At 43.3% G+C, this 17173-nt stretch overlaps 1 protein-coding gene across 1 annotated transcript in view; it reads left to right on the forward strand.

The window, feature by feature from the left end:
* Positions 1 to 15741, forward strand: part of atg14 (autophagy related 14) — a 29168-nt gene extending 13427 nt beyond the window's left edge. Inside the window, exons 4-10 of the mRNA XM_062968655.1 lie at positions 347 to 428; positions 1819 to 2056; positions 4141 to 4370; positions 6729 to 6846; positions 9580 to 9670; positions 9770 to 9855; positions 11846 to 15741. Coding sequence (XP_062824725.1) covers positions 347 to 428; positions 1819 to 2056; positions 4141 to 4370; positions 6729 to 6846; positions 9580 to 9670; positions 9770 to 9855; positions 11846 to 12155 — 1155 coding nt within the window. The 3' untranslated portion in view covers positions 12156 to 15741. The remainder of the gene's footprint in view (positions 1 to 346; positions 429 to 1818; positions 2057 to 4140; positions 4371 to 6728; positions 6847 to 9579; positions 9671 to 9769; positions 9856 to 11845) is intronic.
* The last annotated feature ends 1432 nt before the right edge of the window (positions 15742 to 17173 follow it).

Below are 17173 nucleotides of genomic sequence, written 5' to 3' on the forward strand. Positions count from 1 at the left end.
CTGATTTGGGGCTTATTGGATCGATGTCTGTTATGGCTTCATTTCATAAGGAAGATATTTATATATGATGTTAAAATGTCCCCTTGACTATGACACTACACCCACCCCAAGCTAAATCTGGGGTGTTGTGATGACTTAATGCTTGCCTTTTATGAGTCTTAAGAAACCTTTAGACTTTTGCTTCCAACCAAATGCATTTCAAGACGCAGCTAAAGGGGAACTGGCCCAATGCTTTGCCACCTGCTTTGGAATTTGGAGCAAGGAACAGTTCTCTGACGTGAAGAATGCAAACTAAGATGGTGGGTTATGGGCATTTTCTACTACTATTTTGTTCCATGTCTTTCAGAGATGGAAAATAATGTCTTGCAAGATGAGAATTGAGCAACTGAAGCAAACTATCTGCAAAGAAAACGAAGAAATGGCAAAAAGTAAGTCTATTTTAGCTGGGGTTCCCTTGTAACTGTACCCCAGCCTATTATTAATATTATCCCGCTTTTCTCTCTGAATCAAGACCCAAAGTGATTCACAACAATAAAAACAATAAAATTTAAAGCCTAAAGGTAAAGGTTTTCCCCTGACATTATGTCTAGTCATGTCCGACTCTGCGGGTTGGTGCTCATCTCCATTTCTAAGCTGAAGAGACAGCGTTTTCCATAGACACCTCCAAAGTCATGTGGCCGGCATGACTGCATGGAGCGCCATTACCCTCCCACCGAAGTGGTACCTATTGGTCTACTCACATTTGCATGTTTTCGAACTGCTAAGTTGGCAGAAGCTGGGGCTAATAGTGGGAATTCACCCCACTCCCCAGATTTGAACGACCGACCTTTCGATCAGCAAGTTCAACAGCTCACCAGTTTAATCTGCTGCGCCACCGGGGGCTCGATTTAAAGCCTACAAAATAGAAATATTAAGATAGAATTCAATGTCCAATTATTAAAATGAGTTAAAAACAAATAAATAAAATCTCTTTAAAATAACTGAAACTCCTTACAGCTCCCCCTGGTTCCTTCTTAAAAACTTTTTTGCTTTAAAAGACTAGCTCACTACATCATAAGAAGAATTATAGGATTCTTCCTAAGCTTATGGGGGCATCTTTGATAAAATGCCAACGAATCAGGAGTCACTAGTTGCTGGTAGAAAAAGGTGAGATATAAGTTTTATAGTCCAGTAGTGAATTTAAGAGAATATTTTGTTCAGTTACCAATTTTGGCACTAAGGAGGAATTGGAATCACAGAGGTAGAAGATATCACAAGGGCTAGTCTGAATCCCTGCCATGTTTTAATACACAAATTAAGCACTCCCGACAAGCCTGAAATGATTTATTTGATATATTGAGTTTATGGTTCCCGTCCCCTTGATCAGGTTGTGTAAGTGTTATTTATTGCTATTTAATTGTATAGTTTTACTTTGTTTAATAATGTGTTATTACGCTGTAATGTAATGTATGTGTTGTCTTTATGATTGGAAATCATCCTGAGTCCCATTCGGGGGATAGGGCAGTATATAAATATATTATTATTATTATTATTATTATTATTATTATTATTATTATTATTATTATTATTATTATTATAAATGGCCATCCAGCCTCTGTTCCAGATAGACTCCCTGCACATGAGGTTAACCAGTCCTGTTTGGCACCCAGTATGAATTGAGGAAGCACTCCTATGCATGTTCCCAGAATGCCCTAAAATAATAGTGATATTTATAGTTTCATTTATTTCACTACCACAAGGGTGGTGTCCTCAGCCTCTAATTCTAGCCAATATGGAGGGCTGACTGTAAATAAACAAGCAAACAAAATCACATCCTAGATTCCGAGTGGCTCCTCAGAATTAAGGATGAGAACCAGAAGCTCTACCGCCGGGCGCAACGCCACCAGGAGAAGAAGGAGAAGATCCAGCGGCACAACCGCAAACTGGGGGAGCTGGTTGAGAAGAGGAACTTCGACTTGAGAGGCCAGCATGAGCATCTCGCCAACCTCCGCCGGTCCCACGTCCTGGAGCTGACCTCCGTCATCTTCCCCATTGAGGAGGTGAAGATTGGCATGAGGTAAGGAGGAAGCATCGTAAATAAATATAGCCAGCAGCATCCTTGGGATGTTTGGCCTTCCCTGCCTGTGAAGCAGAAAGGATTCCTTATGTATCTTTATTTGCTATAGAATTGGGAACAGGAAAGCGATGATATGGGAAAGCAGCAAGAAACTGGGCATAAGGAATTACTGTGAAGGGAGCTATTCTATTTCCCCTTTCCCTATTTGTCTGAACCGTGTTTAGAAAAAATTTCCCATTTGAGCACTAGTTTTAGTTTCATTTTAAATATTTATTCACATTCACATTCATTTATTTTTCATCCTGCTGCTACTCCAAGGAGCCACAAGCACTCAGTAACTCTGCGAGAGACAGGAGAAAATTAAGCACTAACTCCAGGTCATCTAGCAAGCTTTGTGGTCATGCTAAGATTTGGAGTGCATTTGCAATGCAGTTTGATATCACTTTAACTACCAGTGCTATCTTAATCATGGGAGCAGTAGTTTTACAAGTTCTTTAGCCTTCTTTGCCAGTGAGTGCCACACCAAGCTGCAAATCCATCCTTGGATTCGTTCACTCTACTGCTGTGCCCAAGAAGCTTCTGGTCTATTAAAGCTGCTGTTGTTGTTGCTGCTTTACCTTTTTGAATGCTTTTTCATTTTTAAAACTACGGTAAAGTCTCACTTATCCAACATAAACGGGCCCAGCAGAACATTGGATAAGCAAAAATGTTGGATAATAAGGATGGATTAAGGAAAAGCCTATTAAATGTTAAGTTACATTATTATTTTACAAGTTAAGCACCAAAGCATCATGTTTGGCAACAAATTGACAGAAAAAGCAGTTCAATACACGGTAACATTATGTAGTAATCACTGTATTTGCGAATTTAGCACCAAAACATTGCAGTGTATTGAAAACATTGACTACAAAAACATTGGCCACTAACAAATTGACTACAAATAAAGATAGAATTGCATAAAATGAACGTACAACAAAAACATTGTCGGAAGTTAAATCCTTTTAAAGTTCAGTCCTTGCTGCCTAGAGAAACAGCTGTGGATCCGGGCGGGAGGCAGACTTCGTTGGATAATCCAGAACGTTGGATAAACGAAGGTTGGATAAGCGAGACTTTACTGTACCTAACTCCTATGAGCTGTATGCTTTAACTGAGTCCTCAGCCATAGTCAGGGAGCCAAACAATGGTGAAAGTGTGAGTCCTGGAAGAGGTGAGAGTGGAGTTAGAAGGAGATGCAGACTCACAGCAGAATAAATCCAGAGCAAAGTTTGGAAATATTACTTTTGGGGACTGCAACTCCCAGTATGGCTGGCTGGGCCATGTTCCCTCTTCCAAACTTTCTCCTGATCGAGAGACTGAACCCAAATTCCTCTTGAAGGAGGTCAGTGATGAGTTTGGGATCCTGGGGAAATGGCGAGACCATGGAAGCACCAGTCAGCCCGGAGAAAGGGGAAAGACAGTTTGGTTGAAACAACTAGAGGGGAAGAGGAAGCTGTATACATAGGAGTTTAGTCTTGTTTGTACTCTGGCAACTAGAAGAATTTCTAATCATGCCCAGCCCAGGAATCCCCCGTGGCCACATTCCTGCCAGGCCTTTGATTGCAATAGGACTTCATAGAATAGTAAGAGACCTCAAGGACCATTCAGTCAAAGTCAATCACAGTGCTCCCAACAGATAACCATACTGCCTCCTGCTTTAAATCCTCCAGGGAAGGATGCATATTCCACTCTGGACAGCTCTTATAATTAGGAAGTTCTTTCTACTATTTAAGTGGAATCTCATTTCCATTGCCCCAGAGCAGCAGAAAACAGGCTTTCCCTCTCCTCAGTTTGACATTTTCAAATATTTAAACATAGCTCTCATGTCCTCTTTCAACCTTCTCTTCTTCAAGCTAAAGATACCCAGCTCCCTCAGCTATTCCTCATAGGGTTTGATCATTGTGGTCACTCTTTTTCTTGTTTGTCAATACCTTCCTTGAATTGTGGTGCCGAGAACAGCACACAGTGTTATTCCAGGCGAGGACTTTATTGATCTTGTGCTTGGATTTAGGAGGCCCTTTAATGTCCATCCTTTGTCTTTCTTCCAGGGATCCTGCAGATGTCTCCTCTGAGAGCGACAATGCCATGACATCAAGCACTGTGAGCAAGCTGGCGGAAGCCCGGCGGACCACTTACCTGTCCGGGCGATGGGTGTGCGACGATCACAATGGAGACACCAGCATCAGCATCACAGGGCCTTGGATCACCCTCCCCAGCAACGGAGATTACTCAGCTTACTACAACTGGGTGGAAGAGAAGAAAACTACTCAAGGGCCAGGTGAGTAAAGAGTCTGACTAGGCTCAGTGTGAATTGTGTTGTCGAAGGCTTTCATGGCCAGAACCACTGGGTTGCTGTGAGTTTTCCGGGCTGTATGGCCATGTTCCAGTAGCATTATCTCCTGATGTTTCACCTGCATCTGTGGCTGACGTCACCTCAGCTACTGCACTTTATCACAGTCCCTGTCCTATAGGTATTATATTATTACTGACACGGTTCTCCACCATATTTATAACTGCTTGATTCCATCAAGTAAGTCCTACCCAGAGTTCTTTGCACAAACCCAGACCCTCTGAATTCCTAGTGACTATAATTACTCAGGCCCTAAACTGCTGCTGACGTGTTTTATGCTGTTTTATGTGGATTTATGTGATAGGATGTTTTAATTTGCTAATAATAATAATAATAATAACTTTATTTTTATACCACGCCCCATTTCCCCAAAGGGACTCGGGGCGGCTTACATGGGACCTTGCCCGATAAAACAATCAAATATCAAAACACAGCAGTAAAACAGTTATCCAGTAAAAACATCAATTACAGTTAAAACAATTGTTAAAATCAACATAAAACATACAATATTAACACTGGAGACTAATTCATAGAACCCAGGCAAAGTGCAACATGTGACAAAATGGGCCGAAATGGGGAAGGTAATTTCACAATTGAAATGGACAAAGTGCAATATAGCATTGGCAACACCTCGAGAATGGGGCTATTCTGTGTTTGATTGGGCTTGTCCCATTGTGAGCCACCCAAAATCCCTTCAGGGAGATGGAGGTGGGATACAAAAATAAAGTTATTATTATATTATTAGATCTTCAGAGGTCTGTTAGAGGTGAGGCAAGTGGAGTGTATACATACGTGTGGAATGTCCAGGGTTGTTGAAAGAACCCTTGTCTGATGACAGCAAGTGTGAATGTTGCAGTTAGCAAACTTGAATAGCATTGAGTAGCCATGAAGCTGCAAAGTCAATCATTGATTTATCTGCATAGAGGTAACCTGGGCTTTGTTGACTGAAGGCATCTCTGTTTGGGGGGTGTTCTCTGGCCTTTGATTGCTTGTTGTCTGGAGTTTTTTTTCTGAGTGGTGTTCTTTATTTACTGTCTCGATTCTGTTTTTTTAATACTGGTAACCAGATTTTGTTCATTTTCATGGTTTCCCCTTTCTGTTGAAATCGTCGACATGCTTGTGGATTTCAATGGCTTCTCTGTGTAGCCTGACATGGTGGTGGTCAGAGTGGTCCAGCATTTGTGTGTTCTCAAATAATATTCTGAAATATTATGGTTGGTTCATTAAGTGCTCTGCTATGGTTGACTTCTCTGGTTGAATTAGTCTGGAGTGCCTTTCACGCTCTTTGATTCATGTCTGGGCAATTCTGCGTTTGTTGGTCCCTAAGTAGACTTATCCATAGCTGCACAGTATCTGGTAGACTCCTGCAGTGGTTGGAAGATTCCTCTTGTCCTTTGCTGAGCATAGCATTTGTTGAATTTTCTTATTGGGTCTGTAGATAGTTTGTATGTTGTGTTTCTTCATCAGCTTCCCTATGCTGTTAGTGGTTCCCTTGATGTCTGGGAAGGACACTTTGCCTCTAGGTGGATCTTTGTCTTTATTTATTTATTATTTATTTACAGTATTTATATTCCGCCCTTCTCACCCCGAAGGGGACTCAGGGCGGATCACATTATAACACACATAGGGCAAACATTCAATGCCCATAAACACATCAAACAGAGACTGAGAGACACACGCAGAGGCAAGTTAACCTTCTTCTGAGGGGATGTTCGATTCTGGCCACAGGGGGGAGCAGCTGCTTCATCATCCACACTGACGGCACTTCCTCATTCCAGGTCGTAAATTAGTTAATCTTGCCTCCCCACTTTATAAGTGGTACCTTATCTCCTACTTGATAGATGCAACTATCTTTCGGGTTGCTAGGTCAGCAACGAGCAGGGGCTATTTTTTTTTTTAATTGATGGGTGCTCACCCCGCCACGGGCTGGCCTCGAACTCATGACCTCATGGTCAGAGTGATTTAAGGCAGCTGCTCAACAGCTGCGCCACAGCCCGGCCCCTAATTGCCTTCAGTTAATGAAATTAACAATTCCTAATTGCCTATTAGGAATTGTGGGAGTTGAAGTCCAAAACACCTGGAGGGTTGAAGCTTGCCCATGCCTGGTTTAAAGCCTGCTGTCTTTAGAAATCACAAGACCAGAACTGTGGTATTCAGTGGTTGCCTGTGGTCCACATTCTGCCCAGCTCTGCTGTATGGCATTGTGGAGAGAGTTTCATTTTTTCTTCTTCCTTACTTGTTGTCATAAGGGCTGCTTATGCTTTTTATCTTCCTCTTCCATTCTAGAAATGGAGCATAACAACCCCGCCTACACCATCAGTGCTGCTTTGTGCTATGCAACTCAGCTGGCCAACATTTTGTCACACATACTTGATGTGAACCTTCCCAAGAAGCTGTACAACAGGTAAGTCTTCTCAGGTGGACCCAGTTGTTTGTGCCCATGATCTCACCCGGAGTAATCCTTTGTACATTTCTGGGCAACACAAGTCAAGAAGCATATTGACAAGGTGGAATGTGTCCAAAGAAAGGTGTGGAAACCATGAATCTCTTTGAAGAGCGGCCGAGGAAGCTGGAGATGTTTAGCTTGGAGAAGATAAGGTTGAGAGAAGGGGACCTGATAGCCGTGTTTAAATATTTGAAAGGATGCCACATGAAGGAAAGGGACAAGCTTGTTTTCTGCTGCTCTGGAGTCTAGGACATAATGTAGCCATGGATTCAAACTACTCCTAACCTATAGCCAAGACTATGATTCCTATACAATTTAAATAATCGGTATAGATTCGCATGCTGCCTTTGGAGAATCTGGTGAACATATAGTGAAAGGAATAGTTGGGACAGGGATTGTGATTTCTGCCTGATTGAAGAAAGAAAACAGAAAGAGCAAAGGCACCTCCTGTGGCAGGAAGTTCAGTGATTTAGAATGAGCCATCAGGAAGGCCTTTTTCCTTGTCCTCCGTGATGTTACACTACCTCTACTCTGTTCTTCAAACTGACGAGTAACTGTAGGAACATTTCCGTAGTGTTTGCCTCTTCTGAGAAACATGGCTGAACATGTGTTTAAACTAGTCATGAGCAAACTTCGGTCTTCCAGGTATTTCCTCTCACGTGTATAAGGTTCATTTTAGATAAAAGAGTTGCTGAAACTGATTGAACTGTTTTTCTCTCTCTCTATGAAGGAACCTGACCCTATTCTGGCCATATACCTGCCTCTGATACCAAAATTTCAGTTGAACTTACAATGCTCAAAAACATATTGACTTCATTAACTGAAGTATACCTGTATTAGCTAATCGTGGAGGTGGTGGAGACAGGGAAAAAACAGTGTGGATTTTGAGCAGATTATTACATTAATTGTTAAACTTCGAATCCCATCTTTCCTCACCATTATCCATGTTGCTAAGGACTGAGGAAAGTTTGGGTTTAGGAACATATGGGGAGACTGTTGTCTGAAACTCAGATCCTCTAAATCTGAGCCCTGAAAATGGGGCTTGGATGGACCTATGGATGTGAGAGCTGGACCACAAGGAAGGCTGAGCGAAGGAGAGACACACTTTTGAACTCTGGTGCTGGAGGAAAATGCTGAGAGTGCCTTGGACCGCAAGAAGATCCACCCTCCAGGAAATAATGCCCAACTGCTCACTGGAGGGAAGGATATTAGAGGCAAAGATGAAATACTTTGGCCACATCATGAGAAGACAGGAAAGCTTGGAAAAGATCACAATGCTGGGGAAAATGGAAGGAAAAAGGAAGAGAGGCCGACCAAGGGCAAGATGGGTGGATGATATCCTTGAAGTGACTGGCTTGACCTTGAAGGAGCTGGAGGTGGCCACAGCCGACAGGAACTCTGGCGTGAGTTGGTCCATGAAGTTACGAAGAGTCGGAAGCGACTGAATGAATAAACAACAAAAATGTTTGTGTTGTCGAAGGCTTTCATGGCCGGGATAACAGGGTTGTTGTATGTCTTTCGGGCTGTGTGGCCATGTTCCAGAAGCATTCTCTCCTGACGTTTCGCCCACATCTATGGCAGGCATCCTCAGAGGTTGTGAGGTAAACAAAAATGTTTGATTGATTTGGATTAATTACGTTCAATTTAACTATTTGAATATCTTGTTGTTATAAGTTCTTATATTGTTTTGTTTATTGGTTTTAGATTGGTTGTTTATTGGTTATTGTTCATCTTTGGCATTGAATGCTTGCCATTTTTCTGTTAGAAACCCTCGGGAAGATAGGGCAGGTTACAAATAAAGTATTATTATTATTGTGTTGTCGAAGGCTTTCATGGCCGGGATCACAGGGTTGTTGTATGTTTTCCGGGCTGTATGGCTATGTTCCAGAAGTATTCCCTCCTGACGTTTCACCCACATCTATGGCAGGCATCCTCAGGGGTTGTGATGCCTACCATAGATGTGGGAGAAACGTCAGGAGAGAAAACATACAACAACCCTATTATTATTATGATTATTATTATCACAGTAGAGTCTCACTTATCCAACCTAAACGGGCCAGCAGAAGCTTGGATAAGCATATATCTTGGATAATAAGGAGGGATTAAGGAAAAGCCTATTAAACATCAAATTAATAATAATAATAATAAAACTTTATTTATATACCGCCCTATCTCCCAGATGGGACTCAGGGCAGTTTACAGTCATAAAAGCAACACAAACATTACATAACAACATAATACACATTATTAATTTAGGTTATGATTTTACAAATTAAGCACCAAAACATCATGTTATACAACAAATTTGACAGAAAAAGCAGTTCAATATCCAGTAATGTTATGTTGTAATTACTGTATTTATGAATTTAGCACCAAAATATCACGATATATTGAAAACATTGACTACAAAAATGGCTTGGCTAATCCAGACCCTTGGATAAGCGAGGCTTGGATAAGTGAGAGACTACTAGTTGAATTATTATTCAACTCTTATAATTCCTAACAGCTGGTAGACTGTTAGAAATTGTGGGAGTTGAAGTCCAAAACACCTGGAGGGCCGAAGCTTGTCAAGGACTGGTATAGACAGTTGCACTTGTTTCTATGTAGAATGAGAACACATTAATGGTACAGGCTTTGGGTCCTGCTTTTCATTTTCCTCAACATATGTGAGTGACTTTACATCTTTTGCAGTGAATTCTGTGGGGAGAATCTCAGCAGGAAGAAGTTTACATGGGCAGTGAAGAAGCTGAACGCCAATATCCTTTACCTTTGCTTTTCGCAGGTAAGGGCCGATTGTTCCTTCTCTTAGACACATGTTCACTTATCTTTGCAAGTCTTCCTTAATTAACATTTGCATTTCCTCCCTTCCTTGCTTTTCTAGCATGTAAACTTAGACTTCCTCCACCCCCTGCATACGCTCAGGAACCTGATGTACCTCGTCAGCCCTGAGACAGAACACTTGGGGAGGTAAGACGCAAGCTTTGCCCCCCTGAGACCCTCACCTTCTGAAAGCCACTTGTTGCAGTTAAAACAGCCTGATGTTGGATCTGATTAATAGTCTAGGGGCTCAGGAGGGTTTGCTCTGACTACAAGCCCAGACTGGACATTTCGAAACTTTGTTGGATTATTTTTTCCCTCGGTTTCTTGGAATGGAAACGTGGCTAGATATTTTTGAGGAATTGAAATACCGTCCGCCCACCACATTTGTGGATTTTGACTTTTGCATTTCTGATTATTCATGGATTTGATTACAATATTCTCAGTACATATCTTTAGGTCCTTTATGGTGTAATATAGTGTAACAGGCCTGGGCTGTGGCGCAAGCTGGTGAGCAGCCAGCTGCAGCCAGCTGAGACCAATCACTCTGACCAAGAGGTCATGAGTTCGAGGCCAGCTCAGAGCCTGCGTTTGTCTTTGTCTTTGTTCTATGTCAAGGCATTGAATGCTTGCCTTATATGTGTAATGTGATCTGCCCTGAGTCCCCTTCGGGGTGAGAAGGGCGGAATATAAATACTGTAAGTAAGTAAATAAATAAATAAATAAATAAATAGCAGCCAGTAAGTTGTTAGGAATTGTGGGAGTTGAAATCCAAAACACCTGGAGGGAGGGCCCAGGTTTGCCCATGCCTGTCCTAAATCCTTGGAGGGCCAAAGACTGAGAACCATTATTGTAGAAGATGACATATTTCCAAATAGCATCTGCTATTTGTGATGCTTCCCTTGTAATAAAACACACTAAAGACTATGCAGGCAGGGAGCAAAATTGAATTGCACAGATCTAGGAAACAGGTGAAAAACAAAACAGCAGGCAGGCGGCACAAGGTTCCCTCTGTCTCTGATTGCTCTCAATACAATTATCAAAGGTCTGGAGACCATGAATCCTTCTGAGGACCATCTTAAAGAGCTGGGTCTGTTTAGCCTAAAGAAGAGAAAGCTGAGAGGAGACATGAGGGCCATGTTTAAGTATCTGAAAAGATGTCATAACAAAGAGGGAGCAGGCTTGTTTTCTGCTGCCCTGGAGACTAGGCCTTAATAGAGCAATGGGTTCAAATAACAGGAAAGGAGATTCTAGCTGAACATTAGGAAGAACCTCCTAATGTTTTGCTGAAAGCTTTTCAACAGTGAGAGCTGTTCAACAGTGAAACTTTCTGCCGTGAAGTGTAGTAGAAGCTCATTTTTTGGAGGCTTTTGAACAGAGGCTGGATGGGGGGTGCTTTGATTGTGCTTTTCCTGTATGATAGAATGAGGTTGAAATGTACGGCCCTCCTGACTGTATGCACTGTTCAACAATGGAATTCTCTGCCTCTAAGTGTTATTGAAGCTCCTTCCTTGGAAGCTTTCAAACAGAAAGTGGATGGCCATCTGTCAGGGGTATTTTGATTGTGTTTCCTGTATGTCAGGGAGTTGTACTAGATGGCCCATGTGGTCTCTTCCAACTGTTATTATTCTATGATTCTACCGTGTTTCCCCGAAAATAAGACAGTGTCTTATATTAATTTTTACTCCCAAAGATGCTCTAGGTCTTATTTTCAGGGGATGTCTTATTTTTCCATGACGAAGAATTCACATTTATTGTTGAACAAAAAAATGAACATTTATTATATACTGTATAGTAGTTGTCATCATAAACCAGCATAACCAGACAAACTGTGAATCCTATCAAGAATTTCTTGTTACTACCAATACTTCCATGTACAACACTTTATTGTACGTACATTTACCGATCCTGCATGCTCTGGTGTTGTTTGGCGGGCATGCTTCCAAACAAAAACTTTGCTAGGTCTTACTTTCGGGGGAGGCCTTATATTTAGCAATTCAGCAAAACCCCTACTTGGTCTTATTTTCTGGGGATGTCTTATTTTAAGGGAAACAGGGTATGGGATCACTTCCAACTAGGATTCTATGAAGTGTTGCTGCTCCTTTGCTTCCAACACCGTGTCTTTTTGAAACGCCTGCAGGTCTGGTCCCTTCGAAGTGAGTGCCGACCTGGAGGACTCCATGGAGTTTGTGGACCCCAGCGGAGCCGGCGAGACGGACGAGAGCGGCGACGAGCACATCAGCGATGAGGAGACGGACCTGGGGACAGACTGGGAGAACCTTCCCAGCCCGCGCTTCTGCGACATCCCCTCCCAGACGGCGGAGATGCTGCAGAGCCAGGGCACCCAGGCCTCCCAGCCGATTGCCGCCAGCAGCAGCGCCGGGGGTATGATTTCCTCCGCGGCGGCCTCCGTGACCTCCTGGTTCAAAGCGTACACCGGACACCGCTAAGGAACGGCCGTATCTCCGCCAGGGAAGAAGGACAACCCTCCCTGTCGACCCACCATCACTGTTAGTAGACCTTACCTATTCAGTTAAGTAGTGCCTCAAACAACACAGGGGTCAGACTGCTAGCTGCCTACTCCTAAATCTCCCCAGCTTGACTTAGAGCAGTAATGCTTCCTCAAGACCTCCAGACCTACGTCGGAAATGGGACGTCCGAGTCCGTCCGTTTTGCCAAGGAGGGAAGAAGAAGAATCCTGCCTGTCAATCTTTGTTTTGTTTCTTTATGTTTTCCCCGCTGAAAAAAGGGAGGCCAACTTTGGGGCATGTAACCTGGCCATCACTTTTGAGGCATAAACGATTGAGAGAAAACCATTTGGTAGAATCAGCTTGACGGCCAGGCCAAGGCATCAGTCCCGTCCATCTTCTGTGGGGATCTTGGGTTTTCTTTCTTTTTCAAACAGGTACGTGTGTGTGCAACGGACAGGAGCAGTTTTACAGCACAAATGCACATTTCAAGACCCTTCTCGAAAAGTTGTACGAACGACGCCTTTTTAAAATGGTTTCTTATCTCCTTTACCGTAACTTTAATACAGCAAAACATCACCAGTACCGATCGCTATTTTTTTTGTTGTTGTAAAAGAAGAAGATTGTTGGTAAGATATGCCTGTTTGTGTGTATGCCGTGTTCATCCGGTGGGAGGCTTGTCTGAATGTTTCTGCTGTGGAGATCCCCCACTGTCTGCAAAGCCACCACACACCAAAGAGCAGCCAATAGAAAGTGGTCATTGAATGGTTCTTTCACAAAAAGCACTCTCATGGCAAGGAACCACCACTCTTTTGGTCACTTGTGATCCCTGGCCTCTGTGTTTATGGGAAACCAGCATCTTTTAGATCAGATTATTTCCCCATCTTCCTTCTCTGTCAGAATGCCAAGTGATCCTCTTCCTTCTGTGATTGCCATTTAGTTTGACAATGGCAGACGTGGCACAACATACCTTGGATTTCAGGACCTCTTTTTTCCCTAAGTATCTGAACTGGTCATTGTGGGTTAATATTTTCTTTTAGGTCTGTCCAATTTCACATAGACCCAAATAAAGTAAGACTAGCAGTGGATCCAAATTGCAGGTAAAAGAGATGCCACCTAAATATTAGGAAGAACTCTTTGACAGTGGAATAGACCACCTGGGAATCCAGTGAAGTCTTTTTCCATGGAGGTTTTTAAGCAGAAGCTGAATGGCCATCTGCCAGGATGGCTTGGATTGGGTGTTCCTATTTGGCAGAAGGGGGTTGGACTGGATGACCTTTGGGGCCTCTTCTAACTCTTATGATTCTATGGGCAGGGAGCTGGTCATGGGATGGAGCTTGGCACATACCGTCTCTTCCCCACCCGTGATGTAAGAAGAGTACACCAATATCCATGCACATGGCAGCCAACTTCTCTGCACTTTCCCAACAAAGAAGCAGCCACAACTGTTTGTCACAAGTGTCAAAACCACATATCTGAAAAAACAACATCCTCATTATCCAGTGACACCAGGTGGTGACTGCTCTGCTTCATGGAGCAATAGGGAGAGGCAAATGACAGGAAAGGAGATTCCACCTTAACATTAGGAAGAACGTCCTGACTCGAAGAGCTGTTCAGCAGTGGAACTCTCTGCTTCCTTTGGAGGCTCTTTTCTTTTTCCCCTGGTGCCCACCTATCAGTGCCAATCTGAAAGTAAGGAGGGGCATTACAGCATATGTGTGTTCCCATTTCTGTATTATGCCATTTGTCCTTTTACCCCAGGCATGGGCAAACCTTGGCCCTCCAGGTGTTTTGGACTTTAACTCCCACAATTCCTAACAGCTGGTAGGAAGTGCAGAGAAGCTGTCCGTCATGATGGATATTGGTGTGCTCTTCCTACATCATGAGTGGAGAAGAGGCAGTAAGAGGCTGTTGGGAATTGTGGGAGTTGAAGTCCAAAACACTGGAGAGCTGGAGTTTGCCCATGCCTGCTTTATGCCCTTGGCTTTAAGCCTCCAAAGCCCACCTCCCAGGACAGTCTGAAAGACCCCTTCTTCCTTGCCCACTCCTTCCTCTTCGTAGATATCCGATGGGTGTGGATATATAGTGAGAATACATGGAGAAGCCTTTATGGATTCCTATATATCCCATAAGAGAAGGGGAAAGAGGGCTTTTGGCAGTTCCATCCTCAAAATCTGTGATTGCACTCCAAAATCTATGAGAGGTATGCTATGATGGCACTACACAATTCCCACGCAGAATAGCATGCCAATTGCTGAAGAGATAGCACTGGGCTTGGAATAGTTACTGTGGGGTTTCCACAGGGATCTTAAGCAACTGCGTTTGACATGTTGGCCGTAGCAGATGCGAGTAAGGCTTCATCCTTTGTGTTTCTGCGACTAAACCAAAGACACTTCTAGTTCTTTTGTGTCCTGACTTTTCCCCCATTTGATTTGGTGCAGTTTCTTTGCCCTGAGGAGGATGGTCACATCAAAGCAGTCAAGTTGGAAGATGAAGGGAGCTTTTAGCCATTTGCAATTGCCCAGGTCTCTTCCTGCGTCTTGAGAATGTTGTGGGAGAAACTCTGGGAAGGAAATCGACACTTTATTAATTGCAAATGAGACGGGGCTGCTTCCAGAGCTGAGAAAAGCTCATTTTTTTGTAATTTTTGAGAGGATGGTTTTCAGAATCCCCCAGCCAGCCACAAAAACAAACAAAAAAAGGAACTTTTCCAAGCCCTGACCATTATGTGTTGTGGATCAGAGCTGCTTGGAACGTTAGCCCAATGTCCTTGTCTGTGTAAATATTTCTGTGTGTTCCCCTTTCCTCCCACTCCGGTTTATGATATAACCAAGCAAACTCTCCAAACGTGATCATGAGATTGCCAATTTCCAAGTTTAAGAGATTTTTAATTTCCGCTCAGCCACCTTCCTCTCTACCTGCCATGGTTTCCTCTCTTTGAAACGAAGCCACTCTTCTGTAGGTAGGTGCCATGGATCCATATCAGGCAGAGGTTGGTGTTGCGTCTTTCACAGAAGAAAAGGAAAATGCCTTTTCTAAGGGCTTGCTTTTTAAATAAAGGTTTGCACACACAGTGATGAGAAGAAGACAGCTTCTGAAAGTTTGGTGCAATTTGAGAAACGGTCTGCTTTGGGAAGATTTTCTTTTGGGAAGGTCCTTGAAACCCCTTGGCTGGAATCTTGGGATTTGTAGTTTGGCCGAGACTTCCAAGGACCACTTCTTAAATGGCAAATTCTAGGATTCTCGCCATTTGCATGGAATCACAATGCGGTAATTGTGTGACAGCCCTCAGTTTGAAGCCACAAAGGGAAAATTGTGCATCCATTGGGAACCATGGTCCTATTATGCCCAAAAGTGGAGTGTTTTCAGAGAGATTATGCCCTTTAGAAAGGAGCCCCACAAAAAAAATAGAATTTGGGGCCGCAGATCTTTCCCTCTCCCGGCCTTGCGGTGCCACTTTTCAAAGCAGTAAGCTTCTAACAAAACACAGGGATGCTGGTGGGTTTTGTTTTTTTTAAAGAAACTATTGTATTACTGCAATAAATCTTTAACAAGTGTTTTTTCCAAAGTTGGCTGGTTTGTTTTGCTTTTTGTCCTGCAGTTGCTTGTGATGGTTAAATACATCCTCAATGTGGGAATCCTTGCGCTGTCTGTAATGTGGTGCCTTCCAGATGGTTTGGGCTGTGACTTTGGGCTTGTATAAGGGGGTATTCTGGGAAACGTAGTGCCAAATGGCCAATGGTTTCCAGCTCGATTGGGGGTACATGTAGTGTGTTCCACTCTTGTGGCCATCCCAAAGGGAACCTAGCTTTTCCAGAGCTACCAGAGGCTTCAAAATGTCACATTTCAGTGGCTTGGGTAATATAAAGTGACCAACAAGATGCCAGATGTGATCCTTAGTAGAGCTATAAGACCTAGGTTTTCAGGAAGACTACAGGAGCCCTGGTGGCGAAGTGTGTTAAAGTGCTGAGCTGCTGAACTTGCAGACCAAAAGGTCCCAGGTTCAAATCCTGGGAGCGGAGTGAGTGCCCACTGTTAGCTCCAGCTTCTGCCAACCTAGCAGTTTGAAAACATGCCAATGTGAGTAGATCAATAGGTACCGCTCCGGCGGGAAGGTAACACCGCTCCATGCAGTCATGCCAGTGGCCACATGACCTTGGAGGTGTCTACGGACAACGCCGGCTCTTCAGCTTAGAAATGGAGATGAGCACCAACCCCTAGAGTCAAACATGACTGGACTTAACGTCAGGGGAAACCTTTACCTTTACCTACAAGATTGAACTCATTCTTTTTAGTTGTAATTGAGTCAACCGATATCGCCACATCAGCAGCCAAATCTCCAGATCCCAAAACAGCCATTTCTATTTTGTTGGAGAGCGGAGGAATCAACATTGCAACACCCAACTATTTTCCCATAGTCTGAGACACATTAAGGACATTGACAAGTCCGAACGTGTCCAGAGAAGGGCAACCAAAATCATCAATGGTCTTGAAACTATGAATCCCTATGACAAGTGGTTGATGAAGTTAGGTATGTTCAGCTTGGAGAAGAGAAAGCTGAAACGAGATGTGATAGCCATGTTTAAATATTTGCAATGATGTCCCATTGAGAAGGGGGCAAGCTTGTTTTCTGCTCTTCTGAAGACTAGGACACAAGAGTTACGGATTCAAATCATAGGAAAAGACATCACACCTAAACATTGGAAGACCTTCCTGAAGGTAATATGCTGCCTTGGAGTCTGGTGGAGACCTTTGGAGAGTTTGGAGCAGAGGCTGAATAGCCATCGGTTAGGTTTGGATTGTGTATTCATGCATGGCAACACAGGCTAGAACTGGGTGGCCCTTGGGTATCTTCCAACTCTATGAATCCCTCTCCGAACAAGTCTCTGAATCCAACTGTCCAGATATAATTCCGGATTCATCTTCTTGTGTTTGCCAACAAACATGATTGGGGACAACTTGGAAGGGAGTGAAGAACGGTTTTCTCTCCAGGTGGGACA

The sequence above is a fragment of the Anolis carolinensis genome, chromosome 1, assembly GCF_035594765.1.
Source record: "Anolis carolinensis isolate JA03-04 chromosome 1, rAnoCar3.1.pri, whole genome shotgun sequence".
Taxonomy (NCBI): Eukaryota; Metazoa; Chordata; class Lepidosauria; order Squamata; family Dactyloidae; genus Anolis; species Anolis carolinensis.